Source organism: Ambystoma mexicanum, chromosome 10, assembly GCF_040938575.1.
Source record: "Ambystoma mexicanum isolate Mex_15411 chromosome 10, UKY_AmexF1_1, whole genome shotgun sequence".
NCBI lineage: Eukaryota > Metazoa > Chordata > Amphibia > Caudata > Ambystomatidae > Ambystoma > Ambystoma mexicanum.
In genome coordinates this window covers 154351898-154366410 of record NC_090932.1, presented here as the reverse complement: position 1 = coordinate 154366410, position 14513 = coordinate 154351898, and the positions used below count along the sequence as shown (strand labels likewise).

The 14513-nt window shown below is 47.3% G+C and overlaps 1 protein-coding gene across 1 annotated transcript in view; it reads right to left on the bottom strand.

Moving 5' to 3' along the window:
- LOC138491244 (hexokinase-2) overlaps window positions 1–14513 on the bottom strand; it is a 388662-nt gene that overhangs the window by 62466 nt on the left and 311683 nt on the right. Inside the window, exon 12 of the mRNA XM_069617654.1 lies at window positions 46–165. Coding sequence (XP_069473755.1) covers window positions 46–165 — 120 coding nt within the window. The remainder of the gene's footprint in view (window positions 1–45; window positions 166–14513) is intronic.

Genomic DNA, 14513 nt, shown 5'->3' with positions numbered 1-14513 from the left:
CATTGGCATCATTTACTTTACAGTGAAAAGAAAGACCAAGGTTACCTCGTCAAGGTTATTTTGATGGCAAGGGAAGGAGAAAGTGAACCCAAGGGGAAGCATCAGGCCTTTCATACCCATGTACTCCAAGAAATCCTCAATGCAATGGACAATGTGATCAAAAAGCTGTAAAGAGAAAACAAAAATCAAAATTTACAACTGGGAATGCACATAGATACAAAAAGTTAATCTTTCAGAAAATAAAGTGTACAGCTGGCGATTAGGGTTTAGAAGAAGAAGCGGTCATTCACAGATTGGGAACAGTCTGTACCTTACAGTGCAATGCAATAACATTTAGACGCCCGTCGATATGACATGGCATGCAATGAGAGGCAAGACACAACACAAAGGGGCTCACAAATGAACTAACAAGCAGCAACACAGTTACAAGTATCATCATACTCCACAATCCATTTTGAAACACTATTTTCAAATAATAAACAAGACCATATTTGGTTGGTATGTATTACAAAGGTAGAATTAGGCCCTCTACAGTTATGGTGAAGTTGGATCCTGTAGGAAAGATATTTTGGAAGGCTTAGAACTTTGGCCATTCAAGTTTCATATCAAAGTGAGGCAACTGAACCTTGGAGGGTTGGATTTGAACTCCGTCCCCACATTCTGTGAGGGTGGTACATTCCAGGTCTCCTTTAAGCGTTCCCAGAAGCTGAAATCTCCTCACCCAGTGAAGCAAGGAAAGTAAGCCCTGCAGTCTGCAGCAATCTGCGGCAGACAGCGGGGTTGGAAGTGAGGCTCTCCTACGTCGCAATGCACACCAAAGTGGGCTCCATTGGCTTTCCCTATTTGCAAGCTTATATTAATTTGAAACTGCGTTCCCTGGAGGTGAGCCTTGTGCTTGTAATGTCTATATTTTGGGCCCTGGGTAAACGTGCCATGCGTGGGAGCAAAGTTACCCAGGCTGCCAATCGATTTAATTTTAAAAGTTTAATTATCTAATGCTCCTGCTCACGCTTGCTCTCGTATTTAAAGAGTTTATCATTCATTTCTGACTGTTTTCATTGAGAGCTACAGAATGATTATTGTGTGCTAGTTTGACCTAAAGACCGCAAAAGACTACCTGACTTTATTGCACTTATTGCTCAGCACTCAGCACTTTAGTATTTTAAAATCAGAATTACTGTGGGTCATGGTCTGGGGTGGAAATATGGACCTGGCTGGGGTGATGCACTGTTAGGCACTGGAAATTGGCTTTCTTAGAACCTTTTGCATTGTTTGCATTGTGAAAAGGCGTCTTCCACCATCCCTACGGTCTAATCTGCTCATTTGGGGGAGGGGACAGAGCCGGGTTACGAGGGACAGACCCGGGTTCCGATGCCAATTAGTCAGATTTTCCTGAACATTAAGTAACCCTTAAGTATTAGATATGCCAAAAAAAAGGCAGCAACCTCTCAGTCCCAGAGTAAGCAATGGAACACTTTGAGGGAATCTATTGGATAACTGACTGTGTACCACCTCTATATGTTATGGAGTTGGAAAAAATCTGCAGAAGATTCTAGGAGGAAGTTCAAGACCATGGAAAAAATCCCAATGCTCACGGGCCTAGATCACTTTTTGGCAGAGCTCTATTCTCATTCCAAGGGAACGCTCAGGTAAGGTGTATTCCAACTCGTTTCCTTAATGCTGACGTAAAATGCCAGTGGAAATCACCGATGACAAATAGGTTTCCAGAACGTTGTATATCGTGTGGTAAGATCATCTCAACGAATTTCAGGGAAAAAGACCCCTTTCCTTTCGTGGGCAGTATGTCATCTTTCCAGCTGTATCCTTGCGGCTAGCTAGGTGGCATGCCGTGCTTTCGATCGGGTGGTCTAATGGTGGCGAAAGAGTGGAGTGGGCTCCTGCCATTAGATACCTAAGTTACAATCTTACTAACTCCACCTCTAGGGCCATGTGAAGGGCATCACTTAAACAGAAACTTCTACCTTATATTGCCCAGACGAAACACCGGATGTCCAAAATGTGTACATTTTCCATTTAACCAGTACTGACGTTTATGTGGGGTAAAGTGGAGCCAGTATTATTGTGTGGGCTGGATCTTTCACTGGTGGATTAAGGCAATTACCTTAATGTTCTAAAGGGTACTTTTTGGAAAAAGGTGCTAGGTCTGACATCATCATTACCAAACTCTATAATTTGTCATGCATTGGGGTTGGTGTCCTTAAAGGCACGGTATGTATGGAGACAGCTGCTTAGTTATCCCAAAATGCTCCAACCACCTGACAATTCCTTGTACATTGGTCTCCAGCAAATATTGAATGAGTCATCAGTATCCTCACTGGTCTGCTTTAAACCTAAGATGCAGAACATTTTGGCCGTCTTGGGTGCAACAGAGGAGGATCCTGTTTGTTTCTGGGGGCAAGGTAAAACTAAAGCTATTTAGGTACGATTGGATGATCATTTTAGAAAGACTGCACACTTATTCCACATATTCCGAATATGCAAAATTCCCCCACTAAAAAAAGAGACCAAATTTCGATCTACTTGGTCAGTTTCCCTTGTATCAATGTTCACAATATATATGCGCTTTAATTTTTTTTTTTTTTTTTTTAATTTATTTTACATTTATAAAGCGCTCACACAGCCCGCAGGCATCGAGGCGCTGTTACAGGGATTGTTTTTTTTTTTTTCTTAGTTGCGTAATTGTGTTTTTTTTGTGTCTTAGTTGCGTATTTATAACGCGCTTAAACACCCAGAGGTTTTTAAGCGCGGACCCGGGGATCGAACCTGTTGTTGCTTCGTGTCGTCTTGCTTCCAAGACACGCACGCTGCCGCTGAGCTATCCTCCCGGGACAAGCTTAATCAACTGCATACGGGGGAAAGGACTGGGCATTGGAAATCTACTGATCTATCCACAAGCCTGGTATGTTGCTTCTGTAGGTCCATAGGCCAGATAGAGACCTTACAACACTGGGTTACGGATTGTCCTGGCTTGAGTAGCCCCATGCTTGGGATATTCAGTAAATTCGGGGAATGTTTTGGGACCAAATTTTCAAAAAATGAGTTCTGGTCAAGGCTTATGTGGGGTGAGAATGTTCTGTTGATCATTGCTTTATGTCGTTTTTTAAAGGAAATTAATGTGTTAAATGAAATGAATACATTTTTTCTATGTTTTTTAATGCACTATTTGTTGATTATTGCTTTTTTTAATACAGAAATCAAAGTGATAAACGAAATGAATTCATTTTTAGCATGTTTTATAATATATGTTAGTATGATGTGTTAATTTGTGTAAGGTTTAATTATCACAATAAAAAATGTTACACATATTATATTATTATTATTATTTCGGTACGTAGAGATTTTAATCTAAAAATTGCCAATACAGGTATTAGATAAATAGTCAGATAAGAGGTAGCATTTTCCATGCTTTCACACTTGCACTGGAACTATGATTTGTAAATGGAAGGATTAAATCCGATAGACCAGCCAAGATAACTTAAACATGTTAGAACATTAAGCACAATTGACTATTTTCTGGTACATAGTTGCAAATTCTTGATAGGACTGTAGTTAATCACCCGGAAGGTGATCATAACTCATGACTGTTAAATATTCTATGGGAAAAGAGGTCTCTTTTCAATCATGACCAAACTATTAATCTAGGTGTGTTGTCGCCCTAAATAGGGGGGGGGGGACTTTGGGATATTTTAGAACCAGATTTTACACTTATAGGCTTGATTAAAGATATTACTGATATAGAATTTCTTTGAGGAAAAAAATTCACTAACCAAACCAAGAGTTCTGGCATCGGAGTAAAACTAACAAGTCTTTACCCTTAATTTCCAAACTATGTGTAGACAAAATCAAGTTGCAATGTTTCAATCAAATTGTATAAGGCAAGGAACGAATTTCTAGATACTTTGAACGAGTCTCCATTTCATATTAATAATACATAAGAGGCAAGAAAACAATATGCTGCTACCATAAACAGTCTTAAACTTTGGTAGTGAAAATACATGTTGGTGGAATTGCTTCAGGTAGTGGAGGCCAAAGACAGTTTTTTGGGATTTTTTTTCTCAAAAGGTTTGTCTTCCAAACACTCCTTATAACCCTCTTAGCACGTATTGAACCACAAACCAGGGTTCATTTTTATGTTGCAATAAATTGCTGCTACATAAATAAGGGAGAAATACCACAAATGTGATTTTATCTCCCCATCCTAAATGATTGCGATGAATGACCTCCTATAAAACCAACTGAGGTGGTAAGTGCCTTACTTAGACTTACAAATGGTAAATCACTTGCCCCAGATTTTTACCACTCGATATATTTAAAAATGACGATAATCTGACATCAGTATTGCTTAGCGTCTTCTCACTTAGAAGTGAATCATCAAAAACTATTCCCTGTGATTGGGTGTCAGACATCATTTACACAATGTACACTATTGTGAAAAACAGGTACGCCTCAGATCCTAGCCATACACCCAACTCGATTTTTTAGGGCATCCCTCCAGCAAGTCAATTGACCCACCCGCCAAGCCCCTTACCCATCAATATACTTCAATGAACTCCCAACCACAAAATCCTCAATTTTCACCCGTCTTTGCAACTCAAAAGATTCGGTGGTATGCCCTATGCAATATAGACACATTGCCTTGTTAAATGGTGCAATGGAAGTCTTCACACATATAGTTTACACAATGAAGACCTGAGCAAAAGATAATAGCATTAGTTCTGAGATGCAATATGGTTTCAGAACTATTATGTGCTTGGAAGACCAAGTTTTGAACCTTGCTCCGATTATTGATACATATGTTTGAATTTTACAAGGAAAATCTTGTTTAGGGTTCATGGACTTTACCAACAGATTTGATTGCATTAATAGATGAATTATGGCTTTTATTACATGACTTAGCCTCACCTAGTAGTCTTGGTTCTCTATTTGTACAACATGCATTCTGATCTAAACGCCCGTGTTATCCATGGCAAACATGATACGCTGACCAATCGATCTGCTGTAAATTTGAGTTTATGGCAGGTGTGTATTGCCACACCTGCTTTTGTTTGGTATCCGCTTTGTATTCATTTTCCAAAGGTTCAAAACAATAAGCAACATCCAGTACAAGCCAAAGGAAATACTAAATCTTGCGCTTGTAAACAGCCCCCCCCCTTTCAAGGCTCCCCAACTGGATCTCCCTGCCCCCCTGTCAGCACCCAAGAGCTACCTTCATCTTGTATTGCAAACATCCCTACTATCCTATATCTAATAGTTCCAGCCTTTGTGGGCAGCTCTGCACCCTAAAATCTCCTTTCAAACTTGTGGTACGATAAGGAATGTAGGTGGGCAAAGACGGTTGTATTAAAGTGCTTGGAAAAAGGAAGGAATGTGGACAAACCATTGCTGAGATTGCGGAGGCTGGCCTGTAAATCGCTAATTAAAACAAAAAAAGAAGCCCAAAATGTGTGTGTCCTCTTACTCTAGCGACTGCCGCACATTCTGGAGACTAGTAAGCAGGAACATCAATGATCAAGCAAGGGATTTGGTAACAGATACCTGCCAATGCCTGGATGCAGCACTTCCAGGAACTATACAGTTTGGATCCAACAACACAGGAATTTGATGCCTTGCCTGACCATTATGAGAATGTGAATGGGCATGAATCAATACAGCTGCAACTGGGGGAAACAGGGGGAGGTTTGCAATGCCATACTCTCGCAAAAGGGAGGGAAGGCCACGGGACCAGATTTGCTCCCTGTTGACCTGTTTAGAGAGGAGGTCATGGTTTGGGCCCCAATCTTATGCCAGTTTTTGATGCCTGTCTGAAACAGAATAGGGTTCCCCATTCTTGGTGCAAAGCTACCATTGCACTTTATAAAAAGGGAGGGATTAGTGATCCATCTAGTTACAGGCCAATTTCCCTGCTAGATGGGGTGGGGAACATTTTTGCTAAAGCCTTACTAGCACATTTACAAGAATGGGTGGCCAGGAATTGTGTTATCAACATATTGCAGGCATGGTTTTCTACTGGGCTAAGCACACTGGACCAGGTGTTCTGGCTCTATTTGATTGCACATAAATACATGATATTGAGGGGGATGAGGGTATATGCAGTATTCATTGACCTCAGGACCGCGTTTGATAGGATCTCGAGAGCGACCCTGTGGGTAATTCTTGCCAGGAGGGGGATCCCAGCTGGGCTTCTCCAGATATTGATCCAGCTCTACTCTGATAACTCTGCCAAAGTATGTTGGGGGCTGGGGGAACCTCACAGATCCCATTGCAGTAGTTAGAGGGGGTTCGACAGTGATGCGTCCTAGCGCCCCTATTTTTCCTGATATACATCAATGAGGTAGTCCTCCATGTAAAATGTAACGGTTTGTATCCTGCGAAGTTGGGCCGGTAGACCTGCCCAATCCTCCTCTTTGTGGACGATGCCGTTTTGCCATCAACGTCCGTGAAGGGCCTTAAATCCACACTGGAGGCTTTTGTGAAGAAATGTATAGAGCTGAGTCTTGAGATTAATATGGCTAAGACTAAAATATTGGTCTTTAGACCCAGACATAAAAAGTTGATTGCAGTGTTGTCGACTATAAATGGCTCACTAATCGAAAATTTACACAACTACGATTATCTGGGTGTTAGACTAAATGATACAGGAGACTGAACCCCCAAGTTACTAAAATCTAGTTTGACCATAGAAAACGTTGGGGGAGGCATCATAAGGTTTTTTCACTTGCATGGCCAGGGTGCTATCTCGCATGCAATCAAGATGCTCTCAGCTTAGGCAAAACCAGCAGCCACTATGGGGCAGAATTATGGGGCTACTCAAAATGAAATGACATGAGTCTGGATATGTTTGAAGAAACTATTGGGACTCTCCAAAAGTTGCCCCTCTGCTCCCATTTATTACAAATTGGGATTAAGCCTAATCCAAAAAGAGGTCTAGTATTTGCCCGTGTTATTTTGGTTTAGATTATGGTTGACCCCTGAATTACAGATTTTCTGAGAGGGTGCATCCCATATTTTGGAATCAGAGCTCCTAGCCTTCCTCCAGTGGTCCAGCTTCTCAGGAAAGGCCTCCTCTGAGTAGGGCCCCTGGCCTCTCCCAGGGGCTGAGGGCCACTGGGGTCCAAACACCGCTGCTGTTTATGCCCTCCGCCAGGGAGCCTCGCCTGATGTCTCCTGGTGTCATGCATGGTCAAGGCAGGCATTTCCCTGTTTATTTACCCTCTGTTAACACCCACTTGCCTCCATATTCCTGAAGGGCATACTGTAGTGTGGGTGTAGAACTTCTAGTCATGACCAATCTCCAACTGTATTTACATTCCACTATGCTTAGTAACACAGACTCGGAGGAGGACTGCAGTAATAAAGAGCACTAGAACCAGAAAGCAAATGCAGTGCTCTAGTTGTATGGAAAATGTTAACAGGTGCCGGGACATTTAAAAACACCACACCTGGAGAGAAAGAGCAACTTGCTTCTCGCGATGTCAGTCAGGACACCGAAGGAGAGCAGGCTGCAGTGCGGAGCAGAGAAGCTGCTGGAGGTGCCGTCCAGTGAAGTCTGGAAATGGAAGGTTTGCTGCGCTTGTGCCAGGGACAGCAGGATCTGTCAGGTGAAGAAGGCCAAGTGGGAACTGTAGAGCAGACGAGACACCCTCCCAGCCAGCAAGCAAGCCGCCGCGAGAATAGTGAGACGCGAAGGACGCAGCTGACGGAAACCGATGAGCCCAGAGAGCAAGGTTGGGATGGCTGGGCGTATCATGGCGGCTTCCGCGTACCGCTGATGAACCTGGTAAGCCCAAACAAGGGAGCTGGAACACCGGGACGACTGAGAAAAGAGACTAACACGAATGAAGAGGGGTTGCTGAACCAATATATGAAAAGTATAGTTAAAGAATCTAGGAACTTATAAAAGAGAAGGTGATTACTGATGAGAAGTGCAAGTCTAAGACTAAAGACATTCCTTAGTTCTGTTGAGGCAGTGGAACCCCTTCTTAGAGCTAGGGATAGGTAGGATTTCCCCAACCCTCTCTTTAATTTGATCAATAAAGTCTTTAATAATCACCATAATGCCACTGTGTCAGAGTCTTACTTTTGATTCCGTACAGTCAATAGACTAGCGTTGGTACTCAAAGAAATTCAGGACACCCTTTTTTTATAGGCAATCAACAGAGTATTATTCGAATATTCAGATAATGTCACACTCACAGGTCACACTGTTTATTTTACAAGGTGGTTAATGGATATGGCTTCATGACAGATCAGGGTCTAGCAGTGAATGAGACTCAGGATCAGATTATGAATTTGGAGGCATTACACCAGGCAATCCCTCTAAACTCGTTCACTGCATGTGGTAATGACTGGGGGTCCCACTAGGACTGCATGATTACAGGTAATGCGGACCATATCAGTCTCGGGAGGATAGCTCAGGGGCAGCGTACTCACCTTGGAAGCAAGACGACACAGAGCACCACAGGTTCGATCCCCAGGTCCGCACTTAGAAACCTCTGGGTATTAAGCATGTTATAAATAACCTATCATATCATATCATCATATTATCCATTTTGGAGTCCCATAGGACTTCATGGAAGTCATCAATTTCCGCATGTGGAACTGTTTTTGTGGTAGAAATCCACTGCACAAAAGCAAGTGGAAAATTAGGTAAATAAATGATTATACCATAGCTTGGCACAGCAGTAAAAATCCCAGTTAACAGTAATTACTGGTAGTTTGAACACTACCACCAAGCTTGTGATCAGGCATTAAGTCATATGTAATGTGGGATGTGCAAAATACGCACACACCTAAACTGGCCATCTCGCTAGGAAAGCTATGTTAAAGGAGGTTGAGAAGTTTCCATATCTGTGTGGTAATTTTTGGAGTAGTAAATCAGGGTCATCTAATACAGATGCTTAAGCTATTAGAGTTTCTAGAGCAAATTGTGCAATTGTTGCTTATAATCACAGAGATGGAGGTTAGCCCCTAAACTGTCTTATTGGAACGTGAAACCTATACATCTAGGGGCAGTTTTGGTTGGTAAGCACAGAGCCGTAATATGCAGGCATAGGAACGTTTCATTACTACCGACTAAGGAGATTATCTTCTTGAGAAAAATACATCTTCCACAATCTGCACCTCTTTATGCAACGCATATGGAAACTGGTTCAGAAGAATGTTATAAGGCTTGCCCCACTTATGCCAGGGACCAGAACGCTGTGTTCCCCAGCCTTTGATTTAAATAAAAAAGTAATTAATGGTTTACTTCATACGGATTGCTTAAACAAATCTCCTTGTAAAGGCACTTAAAATCCATTTGGGTTTTTAGTATGCATCACCCGAATCAATGAACAAAGCCGACAGGCATTTCATTAGGCAACATTTTACTATATTTTATGTGACTGAAAGGGTAGACGAGGAGATGTATAACGATCAATACACTGATATCTTCCACTGAAATTTTCAATAGTGAAGTATACCTAACTTTCACAATATGAACAAGGGCTAGATCCTACATAATAAGCGAAACATGTATTTGCACCCTCTAATATTTAACAGGCAGTGGAGGAATGCTGGTAACAAAACCTTCTGTAACCCCACATTAATACAGGGTTTCTGTTTAGTGGAGGGAGTATGTGTGCTTCTTTGTTTTGGCGGGCCGCCTCCTGTTCTGTCGTGTGTCCAGCGCAAGGGTGGATGATGGTAAGCTCCACCAGCAGGGGGAGCAGCCGTTTCTATGAGGTTATTTCACCTCAAGTCAGGCTGGAGCTCCCCTGCCGGCAAACACAGGTGGAAGGTCCCTGGTGTGGCGTTGCCCTTTAAGGGTACGCACGCGACGGAGTGACGTGCACTCCGTCGCGTGCGCTGTTAAATAAACGGGGCGTTCCCGGTGACATCACAATCACCGGGGAGCCCACACTGGAAGCACTCCTGTCTCCGTGTCTCTCTGTCACGGGGGGTGGGGGGCTCACGGACGGCGGCAACCGGAGGCCGCCAACAGTGGCGACGAAGCCGGGATCGCTTCCTGGAACAGGCGGAGACGTTCGTTGGGAGCGGAGATGATCATACGTGACCGCCCCAGCGAATTCTGACCGCGGAGAAGGAAGCGACACACGCGGCCGGCGGCCATTTTGATAAATAGGCCTCGGAGACTCACGGCTTCATAACGAAGCGTCGGTGAGCCATCCGGACTCAATTTTTGGAAATTCCAGCGGCGGATGGTCGCTGGAGGCAATAAATGTCATTTTCAGAATGAATCATTGACACTTTCACTGTTTCTCACCGAGGAGATGGGTGAGACTCCATGGGAAACCTGCTGAACGTATTGGGGGCCTTTTCCCCTGCTCAATTTTGGACACTTCATGGTCTGTTGGCTGGCTGGAGTGGAAAATTCTGCGGAGAGCGCGCCTGGTGAGAGGCAGACTTCGAACCTGACTGCTGGTGGTGAGTTGCGGCCCCATTCATTATAACTTCTGGGGTGCCTGTGCGCTGTCCACCATGAGTCAAGCTGCTGCAGCTGCTGCTGCTGCTGCTCCTGCGCCTCCGCCTGTACCCTCGCCGAAACCACCTGGGTCCCTACAGCCAATGCCTGAGTTTGATATCTCGGGTGCTCCTTCAAGTCTGGGACAGAGGTGGAAGATGTGGATGGATAGACTGGAGATGTACTTTAGGGCCACGATGGAGACAAGTGATGACGGCAAGCTGGCCACTCTCCTGTACTCCGCTGGTCCAGCAGTGCATGAGGTGTTTCTGTCCCTGCAGCCGGTGGATGGGTCGTTTGCGGCGGCTAAGGAGGCTCTCCATAATCATTTTCTGCCAATGGGGACTATGAACGTTTTCTCATGGGAACGGCTCGACAAAAGGATGACGAGACTCTGGATGTGTTCTATGGGCGGCTGCGGAGATTGGCAGCGTCATGTGCGTGGAACGACCCTGAGGTGATGATTCGCAACCAACTCATTCAGGGGTGTGTCTCTGGGAAACTGAGGCGCCAGATACTGCGTGAGCCTGGTATCACCCTTCCCCGCATCCTAGAATTGGGAAGGTGCCACGAAGTATCGGAACTGCGGGCGACCAGGATGGAAGCTAGTGCCCGCCCAGGCAGGGTGGAAGAGGTCTGCGCGGTCGGCAGAGGCCGCGGATCGAGGCGCCCCATGAACACTCAGAGCCCGCGCCCGCCGGGGACTAATTCCTCGTGCCCGAACTGTGGATATGATCTCCCGCACCCAGCTGAATGCCCGGCGACTGGGGTTAAGTGCGGTAGATGCGGAGGCGCTGACCATTTCGCCAGAATGTGCAGGTCGCCAGCTCCCAAGATAGTGCCGAGGGGGCCAGTTTGAGCCGGCTTCTTCCGACCCCAAAGGACGTCCAACGTTGCTCAGGTAGACCAGGGTGGAGAAGGGACTCCTCAGGAAGGAGAGGAAGAGGAAGAGGACAAGGAAAACGTGTTTTTCGTGTCCAGTGTGAGCATGCTGAAATCCCGCTCCAAGAGACAGCCCAGGTGCAATGTACTTGTCAATGGAGACTCTGTCCCGATGCTAGTGGACACTGGTGCGTCCGTGAATGTGATGGCCAGACAGCATTATGATACCATGCAGGCCCCACCCACAAAGACCGCGCCGAGAGCACGTATATTCGCATTCGGCGGGGATCAGCCCTTGCCTCTGGATGGAGTATTCGTGGCTGATGTTCAGTATGGTGACTCAGACATTCGGGCCAGATTCTATGTCACCCCGGTGAGCGACAACACCTTGCTTTGCTGTGCCGCGGCTGAGGCACTGGGAATTGTCACATTCGCCTACTCAGTATACTTAGAAGACATTCAGGTACTCCTGGCCAAACATGGCGCACTGTTTGAAGGCATTGGTCAGCTGGTGGGTGAGCCGGTACGACTCCACATCGATGAATCGATCCAACCTGTGGCGCTGAAACACCGACGAGTGCCGTTTCACCTGAGGGATCTGGTGGATCGAGAGCTGGACAGTCTGGTGGGGCTAGACATCATTGAAAAGGTTGAGGGCCCCACCCCGTGGGTGTCTCCCATTGTCATTGCGCGCAAGCCCAAACAGCCAGAGGCGGTGAGGATCTGTGTGGACATGCGGCTTCCCAATAAGGCCATAAAGAGGGAGCGACACCTAACCCCTACCATCGATGACATTATAGCGGAACTGCAAGGGGCGAAGTTCTTCTCCAAACTAGACTTGAGAGCGGGCTATCATCAGGTGGTCCTGCACCCAGAGTCCCGCTACATAACAACATTTACTACTCATCGGGGGCTTTACCGCTACAAGAGGTTGAGTTTCGGGGTGTCCTCCGCGGCGGAGGTCTTCCAAAACATCATAAGAGGGGCATTAGCGGATCTGGATGGAGTCCTTAACATCAGTGACGACATTTTGGTGTATGCGAAATCGGAGACGGAGCATCTGGCACGTCTGGCCAAGACCTTTGAACGACTACGCTCGCTGGGCCTCACCCTGCACAAGGACAAGTGCGAGTTTCTGAAAACTACGATCGAATTCTTTGGGTTCGTTTTCAAGGCGGATGGGGTGTCGCCGGATCCCCGCAAAGTGAAGGACATAAAAGAGGCGCGTCCTCCAGAGAACGTCGCAGAGGTGAGGAGTTTTCTGGGCATGGTTACTTACTGTGGCCGTTTCATTAGGAACCTGGCATCCCCCTCAGAGCCATTGAGATCGCTCACGAAGAAGGACGTCACCTGGCACTGGGGCCCCCTTGAGCAGGCGGCATTCGACGACATAAAAGGGGCGTTGGCGGCGGAAGACACCATGGCGTGCTTCGACCCGAGCCTGCAGACGGAGATCGTGGTGGACGCCAGCCCGTACGGACTGGGGGCGGTTCTCACACAAGTGGGGAAGGATCAGGAAGTTCGACCCATAGCATATGCCAGTAAAGCGCCTTCCGACACCGAGCAAAGATACTCTCAGATTGAGAGGGAAGCCCTGGCGGTGCTGTGGGGTTGCCGACATTTCCGCCTCTACATTCTGGGGCGCCCAGTGACTGTGGTCACGGACCACAAGCCGTTGTTGCCGATCATGGCAGGCTCATCATCCCGTCCACCAGTGAGAATAGAGCGCTGGATGCTCGCTTTGCTCCAGTATGGAGTGTCATTGATATATCGTCCTGGGGCTAACAACGTGGCGGATTACCTCTCTCGACACCCCAGAGGGGACTCGCAGGACTCTGCATCCGCGGAGGAAGCCGATGAGCACGTCCGCCTAGTCGTGGAGACGGCCACCCCAAACTCCATGCAGGTGGAAGAGCTCGAGGTCGCATCAAAAGGCGACGACTGTTTCGCGATCCTGAAGGAAGCCATGCAGAGGGGCACCTGGAAGACGGTGCTGGAGGCTGTGGAACGCAGGACATGTGAAGCCAGAGTGGCCCTCGAGCAGTTGTGGAGAGTGAGGGAAGAGCTGACATTCTCGGAGTCGGGGCTGCTACTGAGGGGTGAGAGAATCGTGATACCCCAGGCCAAAGTTGCACAGGTCATCGCACTGGCGCACCAGGGTCACCAAGGCGCGCCCAAAACCAAAGCTCGCCTCCGTCAGAAAGTGTGGTTCCCGGAACTCGAACGGAAGGTGGAAGCGTTTGTGGCGTCGTGCGTATGGTGTCAGGCTGCAGCACCGGCCCAACGAGAACCATCCATCGAAGCGATGCCCAGGGGGACTCGGCCATGGGAAGTGGTGCACGCTGACTCCGGGTCCACGTCGAGGGGCACTCATTTCCTGGTTGTGGTGGACGAGTGGTCTCGATACCCAGAGGTCGAGTTCATAGAGTCTGTCGCGTTTGAGAACGTGGTGATGGCGCTGGAGAAGATCTTTGCCACCCATGGCCTACCCTCTGTGCTGTGCTCTGACAACGGGGCACCATTCCAGGGCGAGAGCTTGGCCGAGCTTATGAGGGAATATGGCATTCAACACCGGCGGGTCACCCCACTGTGGCCTCGGGCCAACGGGGAGGCCGAGCGCATGATGCGCACCCTCAACAAGGTATTCAGGATCGCCCATGGCAAGGGCGAGTGCTTGCAGAGGGCCCTATACGTTTTCCTGAGGGGATACCGGACCACACCTCACACGTCCACTGGTGTGGCCCCGGCGGAGGCGCTGTTCCAGAGGTGCCCGAGAGACGTCATACCGGAGGTAGGTGGGGGACAGGGACCCTGCCGTCATTGACAATGAACAGGTCGAAGAGGAAAGACGAATCAGGACACAGATGGAAAACATCCGGAGGGGCCTCAGACCCCCACACATCGCACTGGGTGATGAGGTGCTGGTGAGGAATCGCCACCCACATGGAAAGCTGTCTCTCACGTATGAACCCGCTCCGTTAGATGTCGTGGCGGTCAAGGGTTCTATGGTAACAGCCTCTGACGGGACATCGTCTGTAACCAGGAATGCCTCGTTCTTCAGGAGAATTGGCGACCCCAGGGTGGACAGCCCGGACGACCGAGAGGGTGAAGGTGCCTTGGATGAAGGTGGGGGAGAAGGACCCGCGGT